The following is a 20,584-nucleotide window of genomic DNA, read 5'->3' as shown; positions in this document are numbered from 1 at the left end:
GGACGAACAGATGCCACCCCTATTGGTCGAGCCCGTGTTGACACGTTTCCTTTGCTGTCATTGGTTGGATGAACAGATAGTTCCGCCCTAGATTAACGCCATTGGTCGAGCCAGTATTTACACTTTTCAGAATCAAGAATCAACCCTTATGCATTTCTTGTAGTTATGCATATTAAACATGGATAAAATGTTTCTAAATTGGAAAATAGCACATTTTCTTCTTTTAAATGAGGTGCAGTTCAATTGAGACATTTCTGCATGATTAGATTGATGGTAAGTGATTAGACGATCACCTTCCGTAACACTAGGTGATCGGACACACATCGTTTCAGCATGCTTCACATAAGTCTGCAGAGCCCAGGTTACCCTGACAGAGCCCATCAGGTCAGTCAGACTTGGCACTGGAAACAAAGTTTGCCAGGTCCGGGGGTCAAACCCAGCTTAAAGAGTCAGCTCTGTCAAAAACCTCCGTCACATTCTTACCTTACAGCCAACCTCGACTGATCCTGGGCTATTAATCACAGAGGAGCGGCTCTGACCTCAGCCCCTCTCCCTTTGAAGTGTGCTGTCCTTTGCCGCATGAGGAAATCATTTGCTGCCTGATTCAATGAGCCGTCAGCCGAGCCAGCAGACCTAATGACATGTGAGAATATTAACCTCCTACCACTGAGAGCTGTGAATCTTGAGAGGCAGTCTATAATTCACCAGGCGTTTCATCCTTAGGCCTAGTCCTTCTGGCTGAACTCCCGCCTGGTCCGACCGGGCTCAACCCCACCCTAACCCAACACGCCGCTGCCTGGTCCAGCCCGAGGTTGGTTAAAAGAAATAGTTCATCCTAAAAGCCAAAACGTTGTCATCATTTATGCACACACGTGATGTTCTGACCCTCTATTATTTTCTTCCATCCATGAAACGCAAAATGAGGTGTCAGGGCGGAATGTCCAAACCGCTTACTTCCATATGAGGAAAGACGACAGTGATTTATACTTTTGAGCTCTAAAAAAGCTTGACTGATACTTTTTCCTCGATCATAATCCTCAAACCACAATCATTGTTTTCGTAAATTGAAAAATGATGCATCATTGAGGCCAAATGCAGTTTGACCAATTCCAAACACTAAATTATGATTTGGGTTCCTATGAAATACAATATAGACCTGTGGAGTATTTTATGGTACTTTTTTTAGAGCTTGATATTCTGCGTTCTTTTTGTTTTATAAAAAACTACAATATTGGAATCACAAGGTTGAATAAATCATGACATCATTACCTTATTTGTTTTTCTTCTTAAAATTTTGAAGCTAATAAAATATGGCACTTCATTGATGCAACCCCATGTGTTACTTTGTACACATAGCTACACGTGTATTTAGCCAACCACGTAACTACTATTCCTTATTTATGTAAGTGGTGTTTGCAATATTGTGTGGCCTAATGATAGTGTTGCTAAATGGAGCCAAATTTTGCACTGCAGGTTTTTGAATATCCATGTAAATATCAAAGCAAAAATGTACATTATAGATTGAAAGAAAATCACCCAAGCAGTGTGCGTCCCCATTAAAACTGCAGGATGACTGCTGCATGGGCCTTTAACACGAGTAAATTGCAACATAGCTGAAGCCCATTTCCTTACACATGTGATCTGTAAATTGCTGCCACCCGAGGGCTGGTGACATGTTTGAAGTCGGGCGGGGTGGAGGGGCTGAGATTAAGCCAGATAATGGCTGCCTAATACTGCCAACTGGAGATTTATAGCACCGCAGCATCCAAAGCCATCATGTTTTTGAATATTGAAAACACAATTGCATGCGGGTTGAAAGTGGGTGTGCATCAAAGCCCATTTTGCAGGGCGTTGCAGATAGATCTTACCGGAGCTGATGAATCTGTTGTCAAGATGACATTCAAGGTTGTAAGGTGGATTAAAAAAATGCAAAATGACACAATAGGTAGGTGTGGGGATTTAATCGGTCACAGAAAACATAATATAGATAATATAGGTTCAGCTCACACTTGTTATAGTTTGTGAGAATCTTCCCCAGTAGTGATAATAAGTTACAATTTACTAATTTAAAGTAGTTTAACTATAGGGAAGCTACTTGGCTACATGCAAAACTAGTATCAAAAACGATTTTATTTGAAAACCTAAACAAAAGTGTGGACTTGTGTTTCTATAGATACATAGATAATGTTCTTCTCAACATACTGTAATAGAAACATAATCTCTCTGTGAGATGATACATTTTTTGTCATGTCCTCTGATGGACGGTGTGCCGCTTAGCAGCACCATCTGCATTTCCTCACTTCCACTTTTAAAAACAAAAAAGTTGATTAAAACCAGCACAATCCCTGTTTCTACAGCCTCGCTCCTCTCTTTCATTCATTATAGTTTCTTATCTTGGCAGGCAATCACAACTGCCAGGCTGCAAGTCCATTATGCACATATGAAGCCCATCACTCCAACCGGATTGGCCAATTCATCAAACATTTATCTTTTGCCCTGTGAACAGCGTGTCAATTTGCCCGTCACTCTCAAGACTGTGCTGCCTCTTTGGAATAAAAACATTACTCTTCCTGCACCGGAGACAGCTTTGATGTTAAATCTCCTCTCAAACTTTAAAACAAAGCCTAAGTCTGATTCCAATCCTCCTCACGCAGGAAACCGTTTCCAAACAGATATTCCTCTGTGCCGGCAGCCATTGTTCTTGAATTCTCTTTCCGTGTGTATGTATTATCCGAGTCACACTTGAGACTGACGTGAGATGTCAGTGTGTTATGATACCATGTTTTCTTTGTTTTCCATATTTTTCATAGTTACATCTCTTTACTTCTGTCACTACTATCTATTCGTACTATATGTTCTGTATGCATCATCCTCATGCCATCCCAGATATTTATAACTTAATTTCTTAAATTGAACACAAATGAATAATTTTAGATTAAAATGCGGTCATGTTATCTTCTTATACGGGTGTCAAATGGGCAAGGGTCCAAAAAGCACATCCATTCATTATTAGTAGTCCAAAGGACTCCAGCTGGACAATAAAAATCTTCTGTAGAAAAAAGGATACATAAGTAAAAACTAGTAATAAAATGAGCTTATTTAGAAATCAGTACAGTTGAGCACGGTCATTCAAATATGGTGGCACATCGGTAATGCCGACAAAACACGTGTGGGAAGTCACAGGACCCCCATATACGTAAGAAGATAACATGACAGGATTATAATAAAAACATGTATTAATATATTCTTTGTTGCGTTTAACTGAAAGGAAGTCAGATTTGAGAGAATTTTAATTTTCAGATAAACTATTCCTTAAACGCCGCATAAATGTAATGAGATGTTAATGCGACGTTTAATAAATATAATCGCGCATAAACATGAAAGCTGTACATTTTTTTAAACCAGAAACTGTGGAAATATTAAACTGGAACATGAGTTTGGACTAAAACCCCCAAAATAATTCACAATAACAATATTATCAACATGTCTGTGTTTTCAAATACATGAATAATGCTAGCAGTCACCTTCATGTTTACTTTTGTTTATTTTGTGGAGTTTTTTGGTCATTGAAGCAGATTTTAAATAGTATAGAGAGGCAAAAAAGAGAGAGTTTATTACCATTGTGTCTGGTGAGGCGATATTTGAAATGGGTGCCGAATGATTTACAATGTCGTGTCAAGTATCAACAGGATACCGATAACCCTGTTTTTATATCACGGTTATTGTCAATACCGCTAGCCCTCACTGAGACACGGTTTTGACTCTAGACACGTGGGTGACATTGGAGCTGAGGATATGAGATGCTCTGATATCAAAGAATGATCAGAGCTGCTCTGTCAGGATCAGACACACTGGGGACTCACAGAGCCTCTGAACGAGAGCTAGAAAGTGAAAGGCCCTTTAAAACCAGCGAGCAAACAAGGGAATTAATGGCCAAAGGAAAGCGAAATATCAAAGCTGGGAATATCATAAAGACGGAGGCTTTTGCTGAATGGGATCAATGCTGGAACGCAGACATGGAATACAAAGGGAGTGCGAGTGTGTTTGAACGAGCGCTGTGTCTTAGATCATCATCGCTCAGCGAGTGTGTGTGTGAGAACGTACAGCTTGCGGTTAGCAGTGTTTGCTAACTCACGGCCCTTTCAGTTCTGTTGGCCAAGCAGGTGTATCACCAAATACTTGTCTTTCCTCCCTTTCTCTCTCTTTTGGCCGTCCTGGACATGTGACCCGAGAATGCCGGCTGACTAATGGCTGCAGTGACTGACATTTCAACCAATAATCACGGAGTGTTTTTTCCCCCTGTTGTCAGCAGCAGTTTATCAATCAGCATGTCCGCATTATTATTTGTCTATCGATCCATCCATCTCTGTCAAGACTTCTCTGTGTCATTGTCTGTACTCGTGTCCTCTTGTTTGGCTTCTTTTGAGGATAGTCTGCATAGTAATTTGTTTTATAGGCCCTGGCTTTGAAAGGTTGCTTAAAAGCATTTACATGGCGGTCTGGAAGTAGACGTGCAGATTGCTTTCAGCGACCCCCTGTCTGCAAATCTAGACGTGATGTTTTGGTGATAATGTCTTTTTTTGACATTCTTTCATTCTAGCTCTTGTTTCTGTCAATATTTCACAGGCGTATCGTTTGTTAAGGTTATCGTGCACCATGTTTCAATCAGAATTCAGTGATGAGAAATGTGTTTGTCCTCATATTTGATGTTTAATGTTCTGTTTACACTACTGATGTTTAATTATCACGTTGCTTCGTGGCTAAACCTCCTGTTCTGCGGGCCATGCTCTAATCCATGCAGCACAGACAAACATGTTGAGATATTCACTGTGACAATGAGCTTGATCATAATTATCTTAACAAGCCGCGGGTTCATCGGTGTGGCTTGTTAAATCTATCTTTCCCTCTCAACCCATTTCTCATCCTCTCGCTTTGAATCAGACACCACTCCCTGCATTGTGCTGTTCTGTCATTGTGGTGTGACTTTGAAGATGGTAGTGAAAATGTGCAGTCAGTTTTGGATTCCCCATGGGGACGAGGTGCGAATCAGAGTGGTTCCTACCTGAGAGAGTGTGTGTGCCAAGCGCTTAGCTTTTTATTTTTTTATATGCATACAGTAGTGTGTCATTTTTTGGAGGATCTATTGACAGAAATGCAATAGAATATACATAATTGTGTTCAGAGGTGTATAAAGCCCTTACATAATGAAGCGTTATGTTTTTATTACCTTAGAAAGAGCTATTTCTATCTACATACACCACGGGTCCCCTTACATGGAGTTCGCCATGTTGTTTCTACTGTATCCCTAAACGGACAAACTGCTCTGCAGAGGGCGTTTCATAAATACGTTATCTCCTTCGGCCAAGAAGCAAAATCGTGACGACATCTGTGTCAGCCACCATAGTGCTTTGAATGGGAAGGGGTGAGCGGTGGAGTGAGCCACTAGACGCAGCTAAATGTCATACACTGGACCTTTAAGAGTTCAACCAAAAATAAATTGAAATCCTATCATTTTTCATGTTTTCATACAAGGTTATGAAGTCTTTCAAAAGGTCAGAAAAACACCTTTAAATGATCAAAAAGTGTGTGACTCATACATTATGTTCCAAGATATGTAAAGCCACGAGGAACAGACTGAAATTTAAGTTACTTCCTTCCAACAAAGCGGTGAAATCTCACCACATTTGCTTTTGGATTGATTGTCGTCTCAGATTTGATATCAAATGCCTTCTCACTTGTGTCGTGATGAAATGTGGTGCTTGTTATGTTCAGAAATAGAGAATGAGATTTGAGATCTACACAGTGCATAAAACATCAGTAAATGAAGGCCTAAATTCACTCTCTTTACTCCCACAAAGCTATCATGTGGCTTCAGAGGACTTGAAATGTGAAATATAATTCAGGACCTGACAGTTGTGGTCGCAACAAGCCGTCGTTTCATGGAAAGTATTCTTTACCCTTCCTCTTTATTTTTCATGGTCAAAATAACAGCATACATATTTAAAATATGAGGTAGAGTGAATAATTACAGACATTTGTATTTTTGAGTGAACTGTTCCTTTAAACGCGCTGGTAATTAATCATTCGGTTAACAACGCAAATTGAAACTTTTGCGCTGTACAGATGCTATATGTAATGCGGCAGCACAAATGTTTAGGCAGAATGTGTTTTGCAGGACCGGGTAAATTAGGGTTGAATCCCTTGGCTGTGAATTTAACTGATTAAATCACCTTTTGCACACAGCAGTAGTGACACGAAAACAACAATTAATAAGCAACCCCCCCGTGACGCTCTGCTGCCTCTTAACTAAGCAGCTAATAACATTATGCTCGTCCAGATCTTGCACAAGCAAACAGGTGGGGGAAGCTTTCATTAACTGATTAGGGATTTTACTGTATACGCAGTTTTTTACTCCGTTTCGCAACATAAATACAACAATACAAGTTCTTGGCTACATTAGCTGCTGTACTGTATATAGACCATTTTGCAAGACATAAACAAGACTGGTCCAGAAGCACTGCTTCTTTCAGTTTTTTAACGCTACGCAAACGTTACAGAACTGAAACAAAATGTGAAAGGGACGACTTACTCACGCTCTACTTGTTCTAAACCTGTATAAATGTCTTTGTTCAGATGAAAACAGAGAAATATATTTGGACAATTGGCCACCATTGACTACCATAGTAAGAAAAATGAAAATGGTAGTCATAAGTGCCGCAGAACTGTTATAACAAAATATCTTCTTTTGTGTTCAACAGAACAAAAAACTATAAATACATTTTTCCTAATATGGTAGTCAATGGGCTCCAAGAATTGTTTAGTTATAAGCCTTCTTCCAAATATCTTTCTCATTTATACAGGTTTGGAACATCTTGACTGAATTTTTCATCTCTGTAATATACAATAATAAAAAAAACAGGAAGTGCCTCTGTTGTTTATGTCATGTACTATTTAATACAAGCATTGTATTTGCATAACACAACTGATAGGTTTTACAAAACCGACAACAGGCCTATATAGACAGCTTTGTCCGCGTGTAATTGAGTATCACCTGAAGAAACTGAAGTACTCACCTGACTGCACACCAACATTTACTCCCGTGAGCACTTTCTAAGTTGCCGTGGGATTTTCCGTGCTACCACAAAAGATCTCATGACAACAAAATCCATAAGATTACGAAGCGCAGGTGTTATTTTTCTCTTGTGAAAAAAGCGCATCTCATTTACCATTGGATCGTTCTTTGAAGGCAAAGGCTGACAAACCTAAATGTCAATTAACTAAGGGTGGGCACATTAACATTGTAGGCCTGTCAACCTCTGCCATTTGAAGGATTAGAAACACACACCCGGCTTTTATGCACCTTCCACAGCATGAACTTTGGAAGGCCCCGACATTACCCGGAGCACCACCCTCCATCATGTTCCTGCCAGCGCGGGGCGTGGAAAGGGCCCAGACGGAGGAAAAGTCCTTGGGGGGACCGCACGTGTGTGCGCAGCTCTGAGTGTCACGATGCAAATAAAGCGCCAAAAAAAATGTTAAACTAACTAAACGTGGTTGTTTTGAACTCATCATTGAAGTTCCGGAAGTTGTAGTCCGTCTGTGGCAAAGGTATTAAAGTTGCGCTGGGAAAATGATGGATGACGAGTTAAATTTGTGTTGGGGGAGTGAAGGTGAACTGTGACAGAGTTATTTATCTTGGGAATGGAGGGTTAGGGTCAGGCAAAGCTGGGTGCCTGAAGGCACAAGACATTGACAAATTCATCCCGCACACTGCATTTCTGAAGCGCTTTTGTTTTGAATCCTGGCTACTCACGAGTGACCCTCATCACTCATGCTGCCAGCGTGTGAAGGATGCCGCACCATGCCAGGGGATCTCACCGCCACTAATTCTTATCATTCACTTTCCTGACAGTCCCAAGCCCAAACTATTCCGGCTTGTGAAAGGGGCCGCCTGAAATATTTATTTCTGCACATAATGGCTGCCCAGATTTAGGGCCATATCATTTTTCCTCTCTTGCCTTATCATTGCAGGTCACTGACAGGCCTGAAAGTGTTCAGCCAACTGGAAGAGCTGATTGTGGACAACAATCTTCTCGGAAATGACCTCCGGTTGCCCAGGTTACCGCGACTCCATACCCTGACGCTCAATAAGAACCAAATATCCTTTGCTTTTCGCTTCACGCTTTACCAGAAGGGATGACGCGCGGTAAGTGAAAAGTTTCTGTCTGCTTGTTTGAGATTCAGTGTGGGATCTCTCTTTTGCCACACTCCATCTCTCTAAATGCTCTTTAAATGATGTTATTGTATTAAATTGAGCTCCTTTGCCTAATGGGGCTGCTTCATAAACTCACTTGGTTTTGTGCCATGGTGACCTCTAGTGGAAGACAGAGAAAACAATCTTCCTATGCAGTTCCATGGCTGAAAGATAAAGGGGCGGTTTCCTGGACAGGGATTAGTTTAAATTAGGAATTAGAAATGAGAAATTATGTTTAAATTGTTTTAAAAACATACTTTACAAAAAACATAACTGATGTGCATCTTGACACAAAACAATCGCACTTATATATTTTAAGATATGTCAGTGTAAGACACCTCTCACATTAAAGTTAGTCTGGGACTAGGCTTAAGCCCTGTCCGGCAAACCGCCACAAAGTCCAGATAGACAAGTAATCTCTCTGTTATGATAACTGACTGTTACTGTAACTAGTGTGTAAACTCATGACCTTCCTTGTGTTTGCATTAGCCGTTTATTAAGCAAACGGTGTCACTATTGCATGCTGTATGTGTGTTTGAAGTCAGGCTGGAAGACTCGAGTTTAAATTGGGTGACAGTCTGCAATGACATCACTGAGACGTGTTCAGTTCAGTTTGCGTGCCGTGATGAGACGCACAAATGGCAAAAGTAATGTGCTAGTCTGACAAAAATGTATGCTCTGGTGTTTGTCGCTGGATGGTATCCATCTACATAATAATGACGCAGAGTCGCTCCGTTCTCCAAGCGGCTCTCCTCCGACAGTGTGTCAGCAACTCAGACCCGAATTCTGCTGTGAAGTGGTCTGTACATGCTAATGGAGCAATTATTTACATCCTGTAGTGGCCTGCCGCCATTGAAATTCAAGTGCTGCATTAGCACGCTTGTATTTTGACACGTTTTGGGCACCATTTTCCGATGAAGTGAATGTATTAGTGATGAATTTGCTGTGAAGTGGCTGTTTGTTTCCCGGTGTTGGCTAAGAGGAGTGGGGGCGTTCTATGGCTTAGGGAGTCGCTAACTGTTTTTACCACGAGGCATCCATCATTTTGTCAATGTTTTTAATGTTCTGCACCAAGCCACCTAGGAAATGGCACGAGGAATGAGAGGAAAGAACAGCCAAACTTCCAGCAAATGCCAAATTCCTCGTAAATACATTTGTTTTTCTTCGTTTTTTCTTTGGATGGTTTCGGTAAATTTGTCAGAGATATAGACCGAGCCGTGAGAGAGCGCAGAATAAATGCTGATGTAATTAACAGCCCAGATTCCTTGACCTGTGACACCTCACAGACATTGAGGCCCTGCTGGAGCATTTGATGGAAGTGACGCCGGCCCTGGAATACCTCAGCCTTCTGGGAAACGAGGCCTGTCCCAACCAGCTGGTCAGCATGGATAAAGACGAGGACGATTATCAGAGATACAGGTCAGAACACTTATTATAACATGCACAACACAAGCTTTGAGATTTCTGTGCGCCAGCAAATGATGAAACGCTATTCCAAGATTTCAAATTTCTAATGTCCCAGAGCAACAAAAGTGATTTTTTTTCTAGGTATTCGTGCATTTATTTTGTTTATGTCATGTCACTAATATGTTTATTTCTTCATGGGAAAAAAAAAAACATTGGTACCCCAGGAGTGTGTAGTTTTGCAACTTTCAGTAATCTTTTATTTGGATGAACGGCTGTTGCACAACACCATAAATCACGTTGCACAAGTAAAGACTGATACTTCAGGCTATAACCGCACTCCTCTTAAAGCTACTCACCTCTGCTTCTATTTTTTTCCCCCATTTCGTAGACTTGCAAAATCGATTTCATGTGTGAATTGCGATAACCACAAATGAGTGTTTGCCATCCTTTCCTACAAGATGAAACGATGCATTCATTATCAAGCCCGGGCCTATGGGAGCGCAATGCCACGCTATGTTACCACCATTTGTCAGGTTTTCAACATGAAACCTGCCGCTAGGAAGAAGGGAGGGAGAGAAACGCATTCTTTTGTCTACCTTAGACCTAAGTGCATTTTTCTTGACACTGTGTTCGGTATGAATCATTTACCATACAGATGAACCCGAAAGGCGCCGCTCTCTCGCAACATCTCCCATGCTTCACTTTGTGCTCAGGATGCCCGTTCCCTCTCTGACTGACAGCAGCTGTGTGTTTGTGATGTAATATTCATAACGTGTCACATAGTAACACATCAATTTCAGCGTAATGCAGATTTCGTGACTGACGGGTTACTCGTGCGCTCGGGTCAGGCGGGGTCCGGCCCTGGGCTATGCGTTTCTCAGAGCGTGCCCCGAGAAAAATGGCCGGCTCAGTAACGCGGTGAAATATCTCGCCTCTCTTTACGCTTGTTCAATTAGTCAAATGAAATGAACGGGCGTAAGTACACTCGGCTGTATTTCACAGCAGTCGCCGAGGCCATTCATCATTGTTTACTTCGGGGGCTCGAGTTTTTTTCTTGGTTGAAGTAGTACAGTGTTCGACACAGCGACAGCCATCTGCAGTACAGGATGTGTGTCCTGTCTCTTTGGAATGCACTCAAGCCAGCGCCGCCTGCGTTTGCGTGCCTGTCTCCTGACATCATGACGTGCGCGTGGGCTTAAAAATGTGTGTTTGCTGAAGATCAAAAAGTTGAGGACTAGTTTCGCCCTGGGTGCTTTGAGCAACATTTGCGGCCGGGCTGCTCCAACCATCTGGTAGAACGCCGGCAACAATTTCACAACGATCAAGAAAACACCTGCACGTTTTCCGCAAACAGTCGCTGTTATTGTGTTTGTTTGTAATTGAATCATAACGGTGAACAAAGCATATCCACACCAGACTGCTCCCCATTACTCTAGAGGAATTTTTGTTATTTAAACTCATTAGTGTTGCTTGCTAAAACAAACACTATTACTATTGCTCATATTTGGATTTGGGGATTTGAACAAACCTCTGAAGTATTTAGTAAATATTTCAGCCTAGCACTCGGTGTGCATTAATGGCAGATTTTTGCCTGCCGGACAATAAAATGGGTGAAGAATTCCCATAAGCTTACATTCAAGGAGATACCCAAACCATAATATCAGAGACTTGGGGGTGAGGACTTTTGAGCACATAGCAACGCCCTAGCAACCACCCACAACACTTTAGCATCGTAGTACCACTCACATTTTGTTCAGATAAAGAAAACTTTTAAAAAATATGTTTTGTTTTACTCGTATTGTTAACATTTCCATAAGTGTGTATTCAGCACAGATAGGAATGCTGTACGCTTGCAGAGATACATCAGCGTGTTTTGTGCAAATAGAGTAATGGAAAACACATCCTCCACGTTTTGATCATTACTTTCGGTTCAAGTTCATCTCAACAGGATCAATGTAGAATTCTGTTCTCTGTGATCTGTCAGGAATAAACATGTAGCATGGGTTCGCCATCGGGCTTCATCATTGTCATCATCATCAGTTTGTTGTTGGCTTTTGCATGAGGATCTGTCACTGCCCATATACACGTCTGTTCACACCCTCCACTTACTCTCTCTCTCTCTCTCTCTCTCTCTCTCTCTCTCTTTCTGACTCTTTCTCTCACTCTCTGTCTGTCTGTCTCTCTCTACCTCTTTCTCTCTATCTCACTCTCTGTTTGAAGTCTTGACATGCCTCTTCCTCCATTCCTTTCAGCCTGTGAAAGAATCTGTTGTCATCTATGTATTCCTGCTATTATCTCACGTCATTTTCTGCCGCTGAATGAAAGACAGAGTGTGTGAAAGCGTAAAGAGATATCTGTGAAGCTGCACAAATGACAGCTTGCCACATTCTGTCAATGTGTAATTTTATCTGATTGTATGTTGTATTTATTTTTAAATGTTTTGATGGTGATTACCTATTTACACATATTGTCACGGTTAATTTAGCACATTTTAAAAGAAAGTTGTTGTAGCAAAAATTCTATATAATACGTTTTCTTTGTTTAAAAAAACGAACTCTCTGTCTGTCTGTTTGTAGTACAAATCCATAGTTTTTTTCTGATCATTACAATCATAAAAAATGTAGGAAAACGTAAAAAAGCGATAGTTCCCCCCAAAATGAAAATTCTTTTAACATTTACTCACCCTCTTGTCATTTAGAACCTCTATGGTTTTCTTTCTTCCGCAGAACAGAAAAGAAAATAGTTTGAAAAATGTTAAGATAACCAGCACCCATTGACTTGCATTGGTTTTGTGTCTACGCAATAGAAGTGAATGGGTGGCGGCACTGTTCGGTTACCAACTTTTTTCAAAATATCCTCTTTTGTGCTCTGCGGAAGAAAGAAAATCATAGAGGTTCTAAATGACAAGAGGAAATGATGACAGAATTTTCCTTTTTGGGAAAACCATCACTTTAACTTCGATGAGAATATGCATTCTTTTCCTTTTTTCTAATGTAAACTGTAAAATAGTTGTAATGTCATGATGTAGTTTGTTGTATTGCAATGGACATTGTGAGTTGAATTATACTGTACAACAGTGAGCTTTGCCGCAAAACAACATTAACATGTTACATATGTAGTCTGTAATGTTGGCGGGTCAGTCTCTAAAATCAGCCTTTCTTCATTCGATCTGTAGGTTCTTTGTACTACATAAGCTGACAAATCTGAAGTTCCTGGACACCAGGAGAGTGACCCAGTGGGAGCGGTCAGAGGCCCAAGCACGCGGAGCTTTCATGAAGGTGGTAAAGCCTAAAAATGACCAAGTAAGCTCTTTGATTTTACTTCAAAGTCCTGGCCACGTGACGTATGAAAGCAGACCTTTAAGGATGAATAGACGGTTAAGATAATCAGTATTAACTCGCTCTGTAGCTCACATTTTGAATAGTCCTGCATATTCCTTGAGTTTGTAACTCGGTAGCAAATGAGAAATGCCTTTACATTATGTAAGATCAATGAATAACAACACAGCCTGACCCTGTAAATGATTCGTGTAACCCCCCTCCCCTTTCTGTACAGATGATTATAAGAACTTTAAAGGTCAGGCAGCGTAAACTAATCCATCCCTCTCCCTCTTTGACTCCATTGTTTGTTCGTAGCAAATTGTCAGAAGCTCTTAAGAGGTTACTTGTACGCAGCTCTTTGAAGACGTGGCCTTTCAGTCTCGCTGGGCTGTTTAGAGGAGGGTCTTTTAATGACCAAGACCTGACCTCTTTCCTTATGCATGAGCCCAGATCAAAGTGGACGGCGCCTGTCCGATCGCTCTTGCGTTGCGTGGCGTGACAGCGCTCCGGATCGGAGTGACAGTTCACGTTCACAGCAGTCACCATCGCTTAATTACCCACAGCACACACAATTATTTCTCTCGTTCTCTATACTGGCTTTTGAGGAAGACACTGCACACTGTCCCGCACTTCAAATGCATCTCCATCTTCTTTATCCTTCTCTTCTCCTCCAGGGTGTGTGGAGAAACGGCTTTAGTAAGATTTGATTTGATTTGTTTCGGCATTAAAGTGACAAACAGAAGAAGTTCAACCCATGCGATGATTGAACCTCAGCCGGGCATGTTTTTAGTTTGGATGTTTTGTTGGTTGGATAAAAATGAAAGAGGACTGGAAAATGGAAAAGAAGAAAGTGTTGTGCAACCAGTCACTCAAATACGTTAAGACATTTCTGGATGGGCTGTTTAGAAATCGAGAATAATGCAGAGGAAAGTGAATAATGAATTCAACAATTTCTAGTAAAACATAATATCACGCTGCCAAAGGAAATCTGCTTTAATCACATTTATGGACGTAAACAGAAAACCATTGAGCTGATATGCTCAATGAACAGCTATGTAGCATTTACACCTGGACGGTGAACTACTTTTGTGTGGGTAAGAAATGGTATGCAGTATAAGTCACTGGCATTCATTTGTTTTGACGAGGAATGGCAACCACAGTTAAAAAAACCCCAGCAAAATATGTCAAAAGTTGTGTGTATAAATTATGGACAGGGAATAGAGGGATTTAAACATGAAATTTACAGCAAAATAAGTTTTGGAAAATGTATTATACACTTAAGATCAAATGCAAAAAATATAGCATAGTATTATTTGGAACATTCTCAGATCATGTTGGAATTAACATCATGTTTTGTATGTGCATTCAATAAAGGCAGCGTCATTTCCCATCACAGGATACTGACCAGTTAGTAATCATTTTTGTTTTTAATCGCATTTCTTTTATTTTTAAAATGGTCAAATTTGTAAAGCCAAACACAACTTCAAGGCCTAGCGAATGAGAGAGAGAGAGAGAGAGAGAGAGAGAGAGGGAGAGTTGGCCGTGTCTCTAGTTGAGGAAGCTGTCACGCTAACGTTTGGCTATGGTTTGTTTTGAGTCAGATGAGACGTGATGTGGCAGCCATAACAAGCTCTGTGGGGCATGTGTACTCTCTGTTTCTAATTGGCTTCATCATCATACCGATTGTCTGCTGACCAGTAGTGCAGGTCACCAATTAATGAGCTACACGACGTGCGAACGCGGGCTGCGGAGGATGATGGCATAATTACTTATTTGTGTTTGCATTTATGTTCTTCCATTGGGGTGTCTTACGTTTAAACACATGCTTCGGTTAGCGTTGTTACCGCAGACTGTAATTAGCTCATCCTGCTTTCCAAATTTCCCATCAAACCCGAGCCCCGTACACGACAGCATGCTGCTGTAGCATTGTGCAAGTCATTGAATGTCTCATTTGTGCCTGCCCGTTACGTCTTACCCACTTTTACCCAAGACTTTCGGCTTTTGCACTTTTATAAATCCAAATTATATTCTTGCGCTGTTGGCCTGTTAGTAGTACTAAGTAAAGCTAAAGCTAATCAAACATGTTTGTTAGAATTTCTTATACATTTTACCTCTAAAATCAAATTTAAGTTTGATTAATGTGATCTCTGTGTTTTTTGTAATGGTGTCACTGCCATGTGATAAGAAAATTGATCTTTTGAGACAGAGCTTTACATACCTAAATTGTTTTAATCAAAAATCAGAACTACCTCTGTATTTATTAAAACATAGCTTTTAAAAACCTTTCTGACATTTTACAGATACATTCTCATGCTGCCACAAAGCATGATGGGAAATGTAGTTTAGTCGCTCAAGCCTTTTCAAGTATTCTGGCAAGCTTTCTTTCTATTCTTCATTACGGGTATTTAAAATGCATACAGACCGTTTTCTTATGTCACCATTTATAATGTTGTTTTATTATGGTTGTCAATGTGGGATTGAAAGCTATCATTGACCTTTTGAATCAGTTTCAATGTAATGCAGACTTAGCAAAAAGGTTGTTATTGACGGATGGGCAGGTAATAACTAGATTTGACCTGACATCATAACTTGCAGCCTATGTGAAAGCCTCAAAGCACAGTTTGTTTGTTTTCACAGGCATTTTTTAAGCACAGCTGCCAAGTAACGTTTAATTCTAAAGGCAAGGGAATAGGTAAATGATAGTTATGAAAAACTAAAACATGGCACAAAAAAAGAACATTATTAGCGAATCAGAAGGAATACATATATGTTTGCATGCTTACAACTTGGATTTATAACTTTTTAACTTTTCCACAAATTACACCCAAGGAGCAAAGGCAAAAAGCTCTACAGAAATTGTTTGTAGCACTTTTTTTACTTCTATCCCAGAGTTTTTACTTTATTGTGTTCTAAAGTGACGTTGCACTTACTGAATGTGTTGAAATGTTTAGTGTCTTTGCAATTTAGCCCAAGGTGACATTTATTACAGCCTGTTGCAAATCTCTTTCTCTTCTGCATTGATTTTTTTCTCCCCACATGCACTGGTGGTCCTACAACTATATATTAATGTAAGTGGTTGAAAATGAGCTGTCTGGCTGTTGTTGTCTGGTGTCTCTGCATGGCTGATGTGTGCTTTGCTGGAAGGGAGGGAGGTCGTTTTTGTGAGCTGTAGTTATGAGGACAGCATAATTGGGCCTGTGTTTTATTGGATTTCTAGAGTGGTGAAATGGAGTGATCTGACCAGGGATGGGGGGTGTAAACAACTACCTGCAGTAAACAAGGAAATTCAGAGGGTATTTATATATTTTTTCCATCTCCTTTCCCAAAGCCACAGTTGAGAGAAATTTTTGGAGAAATTGGGCATGTAGGAATGCCACGATGCGAGGTCTCTGAGGTCATGAAACGTGATGGCGTGAGACCACATTGAGTCGCTGGGCTGCGCTCAATATTTATGTGCACCAAAGTCTAAATAGCTTTATCTTAAAAACGTTTAGTTCATTTCTATATTGGTGTACTAACTGAATATTAGTCTAGTGCATTGTGCATGATGACTCATCATGCACTTCCAAAATGTTTGACCAATAAGAAAAAAATGTCACTTTCCACCACAGACCATCAAATCATTCATAACGCAAAACTTTTTTATATGCCAACCCCAACTTTATTTTTCAAGAGGAATTACACAGTAGAGAAAACTTTGTATATACCAAAACACACAGACAACTTTGATACCCCGTCGAAACACTTGTATACAGTGCTCAGCCTGAGGCCTCAGAATAAGATTTCTCAAACCTAAAGAATATTTTACAATATCTTACAAGCAAACAACAAGAATAAAGTATTCCTGAAGATAAAGTAAGCATCTCCTCGCTCAGAAATGTTTGGTAGCTACGTAAGAGCATAATGGTTCCGAAATGTCAGCTAGATTATGCTTGGGTAAAGCGTTCGACTTGATTTTCTCGCCACAATACACGATTTCTCCCACATCCTCCTCCTGAGTAATGAAAAACAGACGACCCAGCTGGAGCAGTTCGAGTCAGTGCTAAGGTCCCATCAGTTCTAGTCGCGCAGACTCGGCGGCTCTCCTTAATCCGTGTTGGCAGAGCCAGGAAAGTTATGAGGTGGATCTCCTCTCTGCATTTTTCATATTAATCTGCCTCTCGTCAGAGACGCTCATATCAAGACAGCGAAATAAAAGAGCCAAACTAAGACAAGCCACCTCAGCGAGGTTCTTGATAGCGTGCGATTATTGCATTTTTCAGCGTGTAAGCTCTGTGGAAAATGCCACGGACGGAGAACTTCATTTTCTCTCTTTCGCTGTTTTCGTCATCCCTCATGCGACGTGTTGCGGTGTTCATCTCCCTGCTGGAGAATTATGGGTTCCCTGAAGCATTTAAACATAATAAATAGCAGCCACTGAGAACCAATGTACCGTCAGTGTTTGCTGAATCATTTTATAGAGAAAGCTTTCCTCAGAGACAGCTATAAACATAGAGTTGCGACAGGAAGCACAAGTTGGTGAAACCGAATGCTTGGAAACAGTCATTACTTTTATTTTCCTTAGATGGATTTAACTCAATTTGTTGTGTGAATCTGAATCCAACTCATTTGAGATAAGAGGAAGTTTTATTGCATGTATTGTCATCAGCTTTGGTGACACTGTTAAATGGATGTTTGTGCATGTGTGTACAGGTGTATGTGGCCTATTTGTGGATGTTTATTTTGTTGTTGTGATATGTACACAGCCAATAAATCACAGGGTTTTCCAATCCCAGAACACACATAGACTGAAACACAAAGCGATTGGACTAAATTGTTTGATAGCTTGTTCAACAGCAATAGGAATATTTTAAATTCCAGTGAATTTTGAAACCAAACAGGGTGCAACTTTCTCATCACATGCACATCACATCTAAAATAAAGTATATCAAGTGGGACTATATGCACAAGAATCCTTTGTACACTGTTCATTTTAAAGAGACCCAAAATTTGAATTCTGTCATCATTTAATCACCGTCATGTTATTTATATCTGCTATGACTTACTTTCTTCTGTGGAACACAAAAGAAGATATTTTGAGAAAAGTTTCAGTGGTTTTGTGTCCATACAATGGAAGTCAATGGGGTTTAATGTTGTTTGGTTACCAACATTCTTCAAAATATCTTCTTTTGTGTTCTGCAGAAGAATGTAAGTCATACAGGTTTGAATGAACATTAGGGTGAGTAAATGATGAACGAAATTTGATTTTATCACTTTAATGTTTTCATACAGTTTGAGAAATATACAAAGCGTATTTCTTTTGATATGACTTACTGTGCTTTGATTGGCTCAGACATGAGAAGGAAACTTCTTTAATGGTTTACCTGTCTACAGGTGCCGTGTCACTCCAATTGACTTGTTTGTTTTCTTAAAATAATAGAATGCTCTTATGCATGAACTACAAAAAGAGCATTCGATTAAAATAACTATGATTATAGAAGTTAATAATCTTTGAAGCATGCCGTATTGGGAACCACTGGAATCAATCTTCCCATCCCAGTACTTCCTGTTTGGAAAAGCCATAATTATGAGAACACTGTCTCCCCCATGTGTCAGAAAGCACTTGGGGATGGTTTGGATTTGGCCCTCATTGGTCCAGCGGGACGAGGGCTGGGACAGATTTCCCTTCTGGCTCTGAGGTGTCCAGCAGCAGGGTTCGAACCGCAGGGGGACCGAGCCGCTGAAAGCGCTCTGGCAGCTGGAGTTTTCTGGAGGTCGTCGTGAGGGCACAGCCCGCAAAAACAGCCGCAATTAGAGCCTGTGACTCATTGTGTCCACATAAATCAGATGACATTGCACATCATAAACAGACTGTAAAACTTTAAAGCACAGTTAATTGTTAGTAATAGCTGCACGACTGATTTACGAGCCCGTACAAAGCCGAGAGATAGGGCCTGATGACCTCAATGTCACGTCACTCTTATTACACGAGTGATATATTGCGAATATTGGCCTGAAAACAAGCAGATGTTTTTGAGGAGTTTTGTTTGAACAGTCACAATGATGTTTCCCATTTGCATTGCCTAATGGAAAGTGAGGGAAAGCGGCTGAGCGTTTATATTCCCATCTGTCCTCAGCGTTCGCTCAACATCGATATGACTGAATGTAGTTGTTGTAGAAATGACAGTATTGAACTTACATGTTGTCAGGGCTTTGGTTTTCCCATTAAACAACACTTCATCACCGAGCAAAAAATGGGCCTGTCATTGACATCAACTCACAAAAACCTTGGCACACAAGCAGAGTATTCTTTACACAAATAACCATTGTTATTCAAGGACCAAAAATTGTAATTCTGTCATAAATTATTCACCTTCATGTTGTTCCAAACCCTTGTGGTGCTGGAATGCAAAAGTGGATTTTTTTATAAATCCTAATGCAGCTCTTTTCCATACAATAACAGTTCATAGTGGCCACAGAAGAATAAAAGCAGACATAAGGGTTCATAAATGATCTTATATCTGGTAACGGAATTGTCGTAAACCAGATACCACTAAGTCATAATGAAATGAAGATTATTAGCTGGAATTTGGCCAACTGACAGGCGCGCTCCGTGTTTCCGCCGTGGAAGTGGACGGCGCGGTTCTGCTTGCACTAAGTGAGCTGTTGTTTTCCTTTAGTTCCAACACTTATTCAACGATGTTTTTGCAATTACAGAGACACACAAGTCCCACAGCGCCAGCACTCATAGTTTAATTACAGTTTAACTTTTCAGTTTTCCTCTGATGATTGTAAGATGTTGCCAGCCTAATTAAACACAGATGGTTTATTCTGAAAGACCTCAGCGTGCGTGCGTGTCGCGGCTCAGGACCGTGCCAGAGCTCGGAGATAGAGCCAGATCATTAGGCATATTTGAAATAATCCTGCGTCTGATTGTATCATATAATGCTAATTGCGTCATTGTGATTTATAAACACATGCAAATAAGCCGGTGCTGCTAATGTTGCAATTGTAACACTCAATTTGTGTTTCATTAGGATGGGGACATACTGATAGCATGTTACTGCTCAGTTGATCTGCTGAAAAAAAGGAGACTTTGATTAAGAGAAAATGCTGATGGAGACTGCATGACTGCAAAGCATTTTTTTTTTCAAATGCATCAGTAATATCTTTAATGTACAGTGGTGTTTAAAATTACGTTTTATAGTAATTTTAATGTTAAATAACACAAAGCAAATAAATGAAAAAAAATTTGATCATTGGTGAAATAAGCAAATTTGTGACATTGACCAGGTTAACTTAAAAAAAAATATATATATATATATATATATATATTAGCTTTTCTTGTTTCCATTGAAGCACTCAAGATGCTTTTGGGAACAATTTCAAATCATGCTGTGATAACATGTATCATTAGTTTATTAATATAACTTTAGGCTAAAGTCTCAAAATCTAATTTTGAAATACTGAACATGGAAGTTTGATGTTATGCATTCATTTCTCGTTGATTTTAATCTTAACCTAATGTTAAGTGTGTGTTTTTTAGCCTAGTTGTGCAAGCACTGTCGAGCTTGTAGAGATGCTGCAGTTTATGCCAGAGGGGAACTGGTTCCCCTGGTTGGGC

General features: G+C 40.2%; 1 protein-coding gene across 1 annotated transcript in view; it reads left to right on the top strand.

The window, feature by feature from the left end:
• The window catches only part of lrmda (leucine rich melanocyte differentiation associated), a 263,094-nt gene that overhangs the window by 168,091 nt on the left and 74,419 nt on the right, over positions 1 to 20,584 (top strand). The window contains 3 exon segments of the mRNA XM_057341604.1: positions 8,032 to 8,158; positions 9,534 to 9,673; positions 12,837 to 12,963. Coding sequence (XP_057197587.1) covers positions 8,032 to 8,158; positions 9,534 to 9,673; positions 12,837 to 12,963 — 394 coding nt within the window.

The sequence above is a fragment of the Triplophysa rosa genome, linkage group LG9 (genome assembly GCF_024868665.1).
Source record: "Triplophysa rosa linkage group LG9, Trosa_1v2, whole genome shotgun sequence".
Taxonomy (NCBI): domain Eukaryota; kingdom Metazoa; phylum Chordata; class Actinopteri; order Cypriniformes; family Nemacheilidae; genus Triplophysa; species Triplophysa rosa.
The sequence above is the reverse complement of the archived record's forward strand: the minus strand, read 5'-3'. Positions and strand labels throughout refer to the sequence as shown.